Consider the following 13240-nt stretch of genomic DNA (forward strand, 5'->3'; position numbering starts at 1 on the left):
TAAAAAATCTAAAATGGCTTCACTTCATCGGAAGGAATGAAACTCATTTTTCCGCATGTTGCTTGAGGGCCTTATTAGGTAAACTTTTATCCGCAAACAAGACGAATGGACTATGAATTTGCTTAGGAATTGGGTTTAGCGGGACATAGCAACAGAGTAATTTCATTGGTTTGGCTCCTTGAAAAGGTTATCGCCTTCTGTGCTTGATTGCAATTTCAAGGGACCTTCCCGGAGCTTTAAGGTAGAATGAGGTAACCTGAAAATGACATAAATTTAAAAAGAAATTATTTTTCATGTGGATCCTTTAGTGATAATATTTTCAAATAAGGAAAAAGAATTAGATTGGATCAAAAATTTGAAATTAAATATCAAGACTTTTTTGGGGGGGGGGGTCCTCTCAGTTGTCCTGTCCCACGTCTTTCCCTTAACCAATTGTAAATCAATTCTACTTAGGACGGTACTAAGTTGCATGCCTATAAGTTCTCTACCTCCTTTGCCCCTTTCTCTTGATATCTGATGCAAAAGTCCCTTTTCTTGCCTTCTTTTCCTAGTCTGGCATGTCACTTCCGTTCTTTGGTAGATTTGTTGCAGAAAACCATTGGCGAGCAAGAAAAGAGAGCAAGAATTAAGTGTCTTTTTGTATCTGCCGACCTGTATCTTCCCACTCTCTTGTGATTCTTTTTTATATGATTGATGAGTATATATTGCATCCAAAAAGATCATGAAGGGCTTCAAGTTGAAGGAGAGCAAGATTCTGAGAAAGATATTGAGCAGTGATAACTTCGGTGGAGAAGATCAGCACCCGCACTCATCAGAGGCGAAGCTAGAATCTTCAAGATTGAATCAAGCATCTACAGAGTCAAATAGAAGCTTCAGTCACCACCATGACACAAAGAAGTATGAAAACAGCTCAGTTAACATTCTCTTTCACTTGCTTCTGCACCACATTAATCTTGTAATGATTTTCTCTAACATGTAACATGTATGTTTAACTATGAAACGACTCTGATTTGGATATTATTTCTCTCAAGAATCTTTGTCGGTTCATGGAATGTCGGAGGTATTGCACCACCCGAGAATTTGGACATGGAAGATTGGCTTGACATGCAAAATAGTTCTGCAGATATATATGTCCTGGGGTACTTTTCTTCTGTTACTGACCTTCTTCTACGCCGCCTTAGTTTGCATTTGAGAATAATCTAACTCGAATAACATCTGCTTTGTTTCAGGTTCCAAGAAATTGTGCCTCTTAATGCAGCAAATGTACTAGGTCCTCAAGACAGAAAAGCTAGCAAGAAATGGAATTCTCTGATTGCAGCAGCCCTTAACAATAGAAGGCCAAGAAAGCTGGTTCAAGACAACAAAACAACAGAACCCCAAAAAATATATCCTATGAAGGAACCTGTTTGTGCTGAAGATGAACGTGGAGAAGATTTTCGGTGCATCGCAAGCGGACAACTGGTGGGAATGTTCATGACTGTGTGGATTCGAAGTGACCTCTATCAACATATCAGTCACCTGAGCGTCTCTTCAGTTGGCTGCGGAATCATGGGCTCTTTGGGAAACAAGGTGTGTTCTTACACGTAGAGAGGAAGCTATGAAGTTTGGTTTTCTTTAAGTTGTATAGAATATAGATAATTAGATATAGATAACCCTTCAGATAGAATTTTTTGAAACTTAGAATGATCTCTTAGATACTTTCTTCATCTTGGAACACAGGGCTCAATATCAATTAGATTTTGCTTGCATGAAACAAGCTTCTGCTTTGTGTGTAGTCATCTAGCTTCTGGAGGGACAGAAGTAGACCGAAGACAAAGAAACGCCAATGCAACTGATATTATGTCCCAGACAAGCTTCCCTGCTGGTCTTCAGCAAAATTTGCCCCAAAAAATTCTCGATCACGAGTAAGTATACGTAGGATAAGTATAGTAGGAAACTGTCATTTTCTCGACATTACCAAATCTCATCCTCACATGATAAGATTTAGATAGGGGAAAGGTAAAACTGTGAAAAGGAAAAGAGAAGGCACCTAACTATTAGGAACCGTTGGTTGACAGCAACTGAAATATACTATTAAGAATAGAAATTCTGTAACGTAACCTGGTGGCACTTGTGCCCACGGGTTCCCTTGTTTTCTTTTCCGTTGTGACTTACCTCTCGTACAGTTTTATATTAATGAATGTTATTTTCCAAAGCATAAGGTGAAGACCACTTAATTGTGGGTTGTAACCCATTTCCATAGCATCAACATCAAATTGCTAGACACTTCACCAGAAAAAATTCCAAGACAAAAATATCGGAAACCAACTAAAAACCTTCTGTTTGATGGTTTAAGATAATGATTTCAGAATAATATCTTTTGCAACAAGTGTTCATGTAACGCTAAACCTTTATCAGTCTCTGTCTGAGGGAGTTTTAATATTCACTTCAAGTATCATAAAGTTGTACATATTTGAAGGCCTCACTGAAATTTTTACCTGTTTCTTTGCAGCCGAGTGATCTGGCTCGGTGACTTGAATTACAGGATCTACCTGCCAGACTCTGCAACACTATCATTGGTCAAGAGAAGAGACTGGAACGCCTTGTTGAAAAATGACCAGGTGAAGCATATTATCTTACTACTTCCTCTAGTATTGTCAGTTATCGTAGTACTGTTGTTCAAAAATTTAAAAACCCTTGAAAAAATGAAAAAATATAGCTCAAGATGGAGCTCACGGAGGGCAATGTATTCAAAGGTTGGCAAGAAGGAGCCATAGAATTTCCACCCACGTACAAATACTATCCAAATTCAGAAGATTATATTGCGTTTGATCATTCCCGTACTCGCGAAAAGAGACGTGCCCCGGCGTGGTAAGCAATAACATAAACCTAAACGCTTTCATATGTGAATGAAGCAATAAAGCAAACAGGTGGCAGGCTAACTACAAGAAGTGTATAATACAGGTGTGATCGAATTATATGGTTTGGACATGGAATGAAGCAAACCAAGTACGACAGAAGCGAGTCAAGACTTTCCGATCATAGGCCTGTGCGAGCCATGTTCACAGCGGACATTAGGATCGTAGGAACCAGTAGGTGATTCAACGACTTTTCAAAGGCAATTCGTCCAAGAGATTTGAGTTTCTTTCCATTGTGCCTTTATCAATTGATGTCTTTAGGTTCTAGAAAGGCATTCAAGTGATCACTCAATTCTCTGCGAGATGTGATTAGCTGTCGAATCAGAATAAACTTTTTTCCCCCGTTGATTAGATGGCATAGAATCCAAAAACAAAAGTAGGCTCAATTTCCCGAGCCTGGGAACGAAAATATTTTGTAGGGAGGTTTCTGTTTCTGCATCCTTTTGACAACAGAAACTACATGTGATTAATGGAAATTGGGTTCATTGAAATTTCACACTGGTTTGTGGATTATGACATATTTCTTTATTAGCATCAAACAATCTAGAATTCGAGATCTCAGGTCCGTGAAAACGGTTAATCAGAATAGTGGTGAGATATTCAAGGATGTGGAAAATTCATTTTATCGGGGACGAAGATCAAGATTTTGAACTCTTACACCACGGTGTGGCATGTCAGAACATGATAACCTAGTTTTGGCTAGGGACAGACTTCCAGTTAGCCTAAACAATAGAACAAGGGCCACATGAAGGTTTTGTTTTCTAGCAATAAATACTGAGAAAGTTCAGATATCAGTTTGGGATCCCTTCAAAGAACAGTATTTTTGACAACACATTGCCCCCTCTATCTCTTGATTTTGATTTGGCTCAGATATTTCCAAAGCAACCTGATTGTGATAAAGTTAAAATTTCCATAAGGTCAAGAGAAGGAAGTTTCAAAACCGTAATATGGTAGACAGTTTGCACTTTGCAGGTAGTTTTCTTGGGACATCCTTCTCATTAAGAATTTTAATTGCTACTGTATACTATATTTTATAGTACGTGTTTGTAAGTTGTTATGATAAAATTTATATTTAAATGTATTTTTTAAAGTTAATTTAATAAATTAAAAGTTACTTAAATTATAATAGTAAAATGTGTTTTTGAATGTGAATATATAATTATTGAATAGAATATTAATTTATAATAATTTATAATTTGTATTATATAAATATAATATATTTAAAATGCTTAAAAATGTGATCAAATTTAAATAATATAAAATTTGATATTTTAAATAATAAAAACAAAAAAATATAAAGTTTGATATATTGAAAAATTATATAATAAATAATTTAACATACATTAATAATAAAAAATTAACATAATTCAAAAAATATATATGAGAATTTTTTATAAAAAAAGTTTGACCAACTAGACGAACTCTCAAACCTGATTATATTTTTAATAAATTAATAATATTTTTTAAATAAAAAATAATAGATTAAAAGGATAATATGATCAAATAATATATTACTTTTTAAATCTTTCGTCAAGTTGTTTTGCTAAATTTACATCCAAACCATCTTAAAAAGCACTTTCAAAAAACACAATTTCCTCCCTATGCAATATCCAAACAATTTTCAACATCTCAAATGCTAGTATATACTTTCTAGATGCCAAATATAGTTTATCCAAATAGGTTTTTAAATTTGAAACTTTTAACTTAGATAATCTTTTTAGTCAATTGATTTAAGCACCTGGTGATTTCTCTTTCGTTACATCTATGCATTATTATTCATTATTGGCAAGATTAGTTAAAAAGTAGTTTTTTTCATTAAAAAGAAAAAAGAGAAAATTAGCATGGTTCCTGCCCAAGTACATCGTCAACAAATCAAGAAATGTCATTGGCATAATCAGATGTTTTAATATTCTTACATCCATATCACAAGCTACGGGGCCAAAAGAGCCAATGCCCCAACCATTTCAATGTAACCACGTGAGAGCCTTCTTGTTGTTAACTCATCCAACCAAGTACAAATATAAATGTGAATGCTGATTTCCTTCTTGCATTGAGATAATGTGCTTGTTTATTCAGTTGACTTGCCTGATACACGAGGGATGAGATCTGGGATTTTCTAATGAAGTTAGAAATATTTGGATTGAGTCATAAGAAATGTTTGATTTGCTTGGATAGGAACGCAGTTAAACTAATCTATCAATGATATTTTTGGGAGTGATATAGAGTCGCAGAATATAAGACCTTAACAATATGGTTTTATTAGTAATGATTATTTCAATATTAGTTTTCATTATAACAACGGTATAAATTCCTTATCTTCTCTCCCTTATTAATAAATGGCTTACAGCTTGCTCCTTCAAGCTGAATTAATATATTTAATTAACCTTTTTTACAAGACTGGACCTACATGAAAATTTTATATTATAATTAGTAAGTTATTTTGCTTATTATATGTCGTAGTGAGTAAGTTATGACGTGTATAGATAGAATTTAGTAATTCTAAAATCTATTTGAAATCTTTAAAGTGAGTACCATATGTTATTATCATCCTTGCCTTTCACCACTGGACCATCACCTTATGATTTGAATGCATGATCATTTTCCCACCTTGCTAAGATATATATCAATATTTAATATAAAATATAAACAATTTAATAAACTGCAATATTAACCATCAATGATTAGTTTGGTTCGTTTTTCTATTGAATTTGAATGCTCAAAAAAGTTGCCGCTTAGTGTTATTAAGGTGAACATTTTTAATATTTAAAATGATATATTTGAATTTTTATCATTTAATTAACTAAAAACAAATTATCTAAACATATTATCATTTTTAATATTTAAAATTTTATGAGTTTTGCCAATGAATAAAATTGCTGTATAGTGTATAGAGTTATTCTTTCCATCTCTATATATAAGAAGTCTTTTATAATTTTTTTCATTCCCAAACATAAGAGGTTGTTGGTATTTTTTTTAATGAATGAATTATTATACTCTTATTAAATTTAAAAAAATATAAGTACTTTTATTGATTTACTTTAAAAAATTTATTTTTTATTTACAATAATTAAAAATAAAATTGAAATTTTTTTATGTTTTTAATTAATTAATTTTTATTGATTTACATAATTTAATTAAAGATATTTTATATATAAAAAATGGAGGGAGTATGTTTTTAGTTGTGCTGGTGGAATTTCATTGACGTACAATTTAATATGTTCTTATCCAAATGAGCTGGGACCTAACATGGCTTTCTTCGAATCTGGTGATCTTCATAATATAAATTTGTAAATTTTTTTACACAGTTAGTTTCTATTAATTGCCACCTAAATGATTTAATGATTTTATCTTGAGTTAGTGGCAGGGGAGAAAATAAAGATAAAAGTAAGGACATTTTGGAGAAAAGGATAGCGTTTTTCTTGCTTTAGAGCCTCGGACAAGGAAAGCCAAATTATCAACTCCCTCGCTTTCTTTCGTATATAAAGGGTCACACCACCGAGCCAACAACTCTCCCTTCCTCTTCCTCACTCTCTCTCTCTCTCTCTCTCTCTCTCTCTCGCTCCTGTGGTTTTTACTGTTTCATGCACAGCATTATTAGGGTTTTCGTTGTTCGCGCTCCTTAATTCGATCAGTGCTGCTCTGAGAGACTCATCCACATGGCTTTTCCTGGGAAGAAGCTCATTAACGATCCCAATGGTTTGCATTTCCTTCTTGGCTCTTGCGATGTCTTGGGGATTTTTCCTTTTCCGGTCGTTGCTGTTTGCCCCGCGAATGCTCATTGTTCTTGGCGTCTTAACAAAATTCATCTGCATTTTTTTTTTTGGAGAAATTTCCTTTGGACATAACTTGAACTCTGAAAATTGGATAGATTAAAATGTTCAGCTTACTTGATGATAGAGCGGGTAAAAGTTTTGTCTTGTTATTCTCTCTCTCGGTTGTCTTCTTTGCGTTGGGAACTTTTTGGTTCCTTAGTTTTGACTTTTTATCCCATGGTTGGTCCCTGTAATATTTTTAGCATTGGCCGTTGACTGAATATTACTGAGCCCATAATGAATTTCTCGGTGCTTGTCCTCGATTGAGTTGTGGAGGATATATCATAGTATCAATATGGGTGACTTTGTCTGTTATATTAACTTTTTCAATTTAAATATGATAAATCAATCAATATGGCTCAATTTTAGCAGCGGGGTAAGGCCCCTTTGTCTTGGGTAGCTAACCATTCTTTGCTTTTCTTGTCTGCTATCTGACCTTTGTTGCCTCAGTAATTTCCCTGCTTATAATGCTTCAGTTGGCTGCCGATTTTCTTTTTAAGTAGTGGGTGCACTCTGTTTTGTCAACTTTTTTGTCTCTCTCGCAATGGGTGGCGCGGTAGAGATTTCTGTGGGTTAGGGGAGTTCAGTTCTTGAGTTTGAACCGTACAGCAGTTTAAATTAAAAAATATTATTATCTTGCGTATGTGATAAACATATTATAACTTTTCAGTGAGTGAAAGATGGTTTAACCGTGTGATTGAATGTTTAAAAAGTAGCAGTCTGACTGAAAATCCTCTGAACTCGATTCTACTGAATGAAAATAGTGGATCAGATATAGGAAGGGAGACTGCAAAACTTTGACAATCAAATCTCAACAAAGATAATGAGAAGGATTTAGTCCAACTATAATATATGAGATATTTGACAATTCCTATTATCTAATACTCCTACCTTAAAGAATCATTGAAAATAATAATCTTAACATAGAGCCTGTCAAAATATTTAAAATAATCTTATTCTAATCAACTAGGATAACTGTTTTCTAATTAATGCAAAACACTTGACATAATGGTAAAACAACAACAACAACAAGCCTTATCTTGCGTAGTGGGACTTAACCTAATGGTAAATGGATAAACAACTAAAGATAATTAAAAACTTTAATTTCCAATAATGACAGACAAAGGAAGATTTATGTTGGTCTTTTCAAATATTTGTCCCAAAATTTAAAGGACAGAAGACAAGATTTATTTTCCGCCAATCCCTATATGTGAGGAATGGTATAGGTCTGAGTGTAATGAACAAAAAGAGAATTCACCGTGCCTAATGGTCCTATCTCTGATATCAAATCAGTCAAAGTAACAAACTTTGGTATAATATTCAGTTATTCACTCTTCCAGAAATCTTAATGCTAGAATAAAAAATCCAGTGAAAGAAACAAAAGTAACAAACCTTGCTATGTTGTTGAATATCCTTATTCTGTTTCATTCTTCTTTGTGCCTGATGGAAATGTTTGGAGTTAGGATTCTTTGGGTTCTTATACTTGTGTTTCTTTCACTGGTTTTTTGATTCAAAGCCCAAAGACACTTGGCCTTTTTCCTGTCATAATTTTTAAGGAATGTCAACGCCCTTTCTAGATTATCAACTTTTGTATGATCTGGTTCAAAGTCCAAGGTGTAGTGAGGCTTTATCATCTTATGTTTGTTCGTGTTTTAGAACTTCTGGTACAAATAATCACTTTTCCATCCATTGTGAAGTGGCATGGCTTATTTTGAATCAGCTGCTTGATTTCTTTAATAAGAGTTGCTTTTGTCCAGTTGATCTATTAACTCTTTAAGCTGTCTAGTTTAGGGGTCTCTAGCAAGAAATTTGTCAATGTGTAGCTTTTGTTAGCTTTTGGTGTCTTCGGTGAGAACAAAATGCACAATTGTTTAATGAGAAGTTTCTTCCACTACAATTATCATGAGAGGTTTATTTTTATGGCTTCTCTGTGGGTTTCAACAATGTTTTCTTGGAGGGTATCCCTTGCGATCATCAAACGATTTGAACTCTTTTGAGTGAGAGTCTTGGTTTTTTCTTGTTTCTTTGTTTGGGGAGGATCTCTTTTCTTTTGCTTTTGTACTTTCTTGTACTTCCCTCATCTCATCTTCAGGTTCTCTTACGGAATACGGAGTTGTGCAAGTTAAATATGTTCCTTCTCTTTGTTGTTTGTTTGCAGATGTCGTCACTGAATTCATAGAAGGTCTTGTGGAGACGTATCCTGGGTTACAATATTTAGATGGCTTTCCACTGGTGAATCTACATGACCAGCCTCATCTATCCTTACGAAAACCTTTTTTCTTGGTGTAGTGCTGATGCTTCAACTCTCTACTGGAATGCAGGTGAAGGTAGTATTACGTGCTGATGTTCACACAGACAACATATGACAAAGTTGCAATCATATCAGGTCTGGGATGTTCTCTTGAATTGAATTTGTATTTTATAAGCTTCCTAGTTACTTTGGCATTTGGGATTGGGGTTTCTCAGTGGAGAGCTCATTTGTTGACTGAAATAACATAACAAATTGTTAGTATCTCAATGTTTTTTTTATTAATATTCTTTCTAGTTTTGGCAAACACCAGATTCAACATTCTCCAGAAGATACTAAGACCTTAGAGCAGATCAATGCTACTGGTTTTAATTGATTTACAACCTTAGGCCTCGCTTCTTGGGTAGTTAACTTCTTATGCCTCATTTAGTATGCTGGAATTTTGACGGTGGAGAAGGAAATGGAATTAAAATCCTTGTTTTTGCATGTTTGGTGTGGTTGAATTAGACTTTGATTGAACCCTGCTGAAATAACAGAAAATAACACCAGAAAAAGACAACAGATGGAAGTAATGAGGGAAAATACTGAGGTTTCTACTATTTAAATGTCTTGGAAAATAGAATCAGTGTTATAAGAGTCCGTTGATTCTATTGAAACCCTATTCCCCTGTTACAATGGCAACTAAAAATCTACAAAGCCACAGTAACATAAATCACAAGAACGACACACAGCCACTGGCGTTCGAGAGGCCAGACTCTCCTTCTACACTTAAAATACCAATAATCCATAGAATGTCTCCTCTCAGTCGGAAGACATTAAGGACTCCAAAAAGTGACTTACACATCCCCCAACATTGGCTATACCTCTAGGAAGCCCCAAGACCATACGTGACCTAGCATTACTTTTCCTTGTCATCAGGATCCATGGGATAAACATTTGAACCAGTGGTGAATTCTTTTCTGCCCTCTTAGTTTTCCTTGATTTCCTCGTATAGGTCTTAATAAACTTGTCAGCTCCGTCATTACCCTCCCTTAAAAGCTTCACCTTGTCCTCAAGGGGAAAATTTGGAAATTGTGTAAGATAATGTCATCTTTCTTCCATGAATTCTCAAACTCAGGTAAGTCACACCATTTCACTAGTACCATCATGTTGGCCATTCACAAGCTGTCTGAATTTTCGAATATCTTCAGGCTAAACCTAAAGTTTAAGCTCACCAGAAAGTGCTGAGGGTATTGTGGAATTCACTATGGTCGTTGGCACTGATTTTTTTAGTTGAGAAATGTGAAACACCGAGTGCATGCGGGCTGTGGGGGGAAGATCCAGTTTGTATGCTATTGGGCCAACCCCTTCAATGATCTTAAAAGGGCCATAAAGCGTGGGCTGAGTTTCTCATTCACCTGCTTAGCTATAGTTTTCAAAGCGATAGGGCCTGAGTTTTATATAAAACCAAATCCCCAACTTCTTATTGTACATCCCTGCGATGCTTGTCAGCTTGCTGCTTCATCTTGCTCTGTGCAACAGTCAAATTCTCCCTTAGAATTGCAATGATTTGATTCCTAATGTGAATCTGATCGTTCACTTCTTCTATGGCAGATGACTCTTCATTCAACTTCAAAAGGAGGGGGGATCTCTCCCATACACAGCCTTGAATGGTGTCATTCCGCGGTGCTGTGATAGGAAGTGTATAACAATATTTAGCCCACAGTAACCATTGAGCCCATTGGTTTGGCTTCTCATTTGCAAAGCAACACACAAATAAGTTTCTAGTGCCCTATTTAGTACTTCAGTTTGCCCATCAGATTCAGGGTGGTAGGCAGAGCTAAGGCAAAGTTGTGTACCAGCTTGCTTAAACAATTCCTGCCAAAACTGACTCACAAACACCTTGTCTCTATTAGATACTATGGTCTTTGGAAAACCATGCAACTTCACAATGTTAAGCACAAATTTTTCAGCAATATCTTTGGCTGTGAAAGGGTGGTGATATTGGCAAAAAATGGGCATATTTAGTTAGTCTATCTACCACCACCAGAATAGTATCATACCTCTTAGATTTAGGTAGCCCGGTAATGAAATCTATGCTAATATCCTCCCATACCTGTTGAGGAATAGGTAAGGGCTATGAAAGTCCAGCAGGAGACAAGGCTTCGTATTTATTTTTGTGGACATACATCACACCTACCCATATAATGCTGGGTATCTCTCTTCATGCCCTCCTAATACATTACATTTGCCCAACACCTGTTTGTGCACAAATACCCGAATGCCCACCCATAGGGGAAGCAGATATTCTTTTAATAATAGAGGAATGCGTGCAAAGTTCTTTGGAAGCACCAGCCGTCCTTTTAATGCAAACATCCTCTAACCAAGCTGTACCCTTTGATTTCTTCTTGATTGGTGATGAGCTGCGGTAAGATCTTGCTCAATTTAAGGTCATTCTGCACTTCTGTCTCCCATTCTTCCATTTCATGGTGCTACCACAGTGAGAACCCCATCATTTCTAGTGATTCTGCTTGTCTAAAAGAGCATCCGCTGCTCTATTCTCCTTACCAGGCTTGTAAGATATGTCAAAACTTAAATCCCATTAATTTTGAAACCTATTTTTGCTGATTCTCCTCTAGAACTCGTTGTTCCAGCAAGTAGTTGAGAGCCTTTTGATCCGTTTGTATGGAAAATTTTTGTCCCCACAAGTAGTGCCTTCCACTTTTAACAACCATTACAGTAGCCATAAGTTTCTTGCTCATAAACAAGACATTGTTGTGCCCTGTTAGAGTTTTTTGACTATAATAGGCAATAGGTCGGCCACCTTGCATTAACATTGCAAACCAACACCAGCCCTGATGCATCTTCTCTGGTTAAAATGGGATGGAAAAGTCCAGCATTGATAACACCGGTAGCGTAGTCAATCGCTGTTTTGAGTTGTTCAAAAGCAACACTAGCTTCGGTTGTCCACTTGAAGGCATCTTTCTTAAGCAAGTCAGTAAGAGGACTTGCTATTTTTCCTAATTTTTGGACGAATCGTTGAGTACCTAGTCAGCCTTAGGAATCCCCTTAAGGACTTCACATTCTTGGCATAGGCCATTTCAGCATGCTCTCCACCTTTGTAGGATCAGTTTGGATCCATTCCTTTGAATGATGTGACTGAGATACTCAATTTTCGGTTGAGCAAAACTGTATCTCTTTAAATTTACCACTAGCTGGCTTTCCTTCAGGCAAGTTAGTACAACTTCTAAATGTTTCAAATGTGATGATAATCCAGTGCTGTAATATGAGAATATTATCAAAGAATACCAACACACAACGCAATTGCTCCTTGAACACTTCATTCATTAATGATTGGAAGGTAGAGGGGGCATTGGTTAACCCGAAGCGCATCACCTTGAATTCATAATGACCCTTTGTGTGTCCCTAAGAGTAGTCTTGTGTTCATCTCCTACTTTAATCCGAATCTGATGGTATCCGGATTTGAGGTCCAGCTTTGAAAAAATGGTTGCTCCCTTCAGCTCATCTAGCAATTCATCAATGGCGGAGATAGGAAATTTGCCTAAGACTGTAATTTTGTTCAGCGCCCGGTAATCGACACAAAATCGCCAACTCCCATCCTTCTTTTTAACCAAGAGGACAGGGCTTGAGTAGGGGCTGTTTGCGGTTGCCTAATCCCAACATTTAGGATCTCTTTGATCATATTTTCTTTTTCATTTTCTGTATGAGGGTACCGGTTGAATGTTTTGTGGTTGCTCCTCTGGCTTGATTTCAATTGCATGGTCCTTAGATTGCGGTGGAGGCAATCCTAAAGGGTTCGGCAAACTTCTAGAAATTCTTTCAACAATGCTTGAACTTTCGGAGTTAGACTCTTCTTACTCCCTTCTTCACTGACTAGGCCATTTATATTCAATTAGATACCCTCCCTTTTTTTCTTCATTGACCTTATGACAGACTTAGAGAGTTGTTGATTCTTGGATAAGGTAGGATCACCCTGCAAACAAACCTTGTCTCTCCCTTCGCCAATCTTCATTGTTAATCGACTCCAATTCATCTTCACTCTCCTAATGATTTCAACTACTCAACTCCCAGGACAGCATCCACACCACTCAAAGGGAATGGGTAGAATGTTGATTTACTGCAAGCCCTTGCACATTCAGCCTCACACACCTTTGCATTGTTGTTTCTGTTTGAGTGTGTATCCATCTCCAATTGTGATGGTATATTCCGATTTCATTCACTAGAATCTTTGCCTTGCTTACTAATTCTTCCGATATGAATTGTGAGTGGCTCTGCTATTAATG

General features: G+C 36.1%; 1 protein-coding gene and 1 long non-coding RNA gene across 2 annotated transcripts; both read left to right on the forward strand.

Annotated features, from left to right (window-relative positions):
- The first annotated feature begins 493 nt into the window (after window positions 1-493).
- LOC129298024 (type IV inositol polyphosphate 5-phosphatase 9-like) lies at window positions 494-3393 on the forward strand. The gene is made up of 7 exons (XM_054936415.1): window positions 494-897; window positions 1032-1139; window positions 1230-1569; window positions 1720-1904; window positions 2492-2600; window positions 2699-2850; window positions 2944-3393. The coding sequence occupies exons 1-7, from the start codon at window positions 722-724 to the stop codon at window positions 3077-3079; spliced, it is 1206 nt and encodes a 401-aa protein (XP_054792390.1). The 5' UTR covers window positions 494-721; the 3' UTR covers window positions 3080-3393.
- A 3034-nt stretch (window positions 3394-6427) lies between these two features.
- LOC129298019 (uncharacterized) lies at window positions 6428-9095 on the forward strand. Its single transcript, XR_008590289.1, has 3 exons — window positions 6428-6593; window positions 8868-8941; window positions 9031-9095. It is a non-coding gene; the product is annotated as an uncharacterized LOC129298019 (long non-coding RNA).
- The last annotated feature ends 4145 nt before the right edge of the window (window positions 9096-13240 follow it).

Source organism: Prosopis cineraria, unplaced genomic scaffold (genome assembly GCF_029017545.1).
Source record: "Prosopis cineraria cultivar Desert tree isolate PC_DT_omini unplaced genomic scaffold, ASM2901754v1 PC685, whole genome shotgun sequence".
NCBI lineage: Eukaryota > Viridiplantae > Streptophyta > Magnoliopsida > Fabales > Fabaceae > Prosopis > Prosopis cineraria.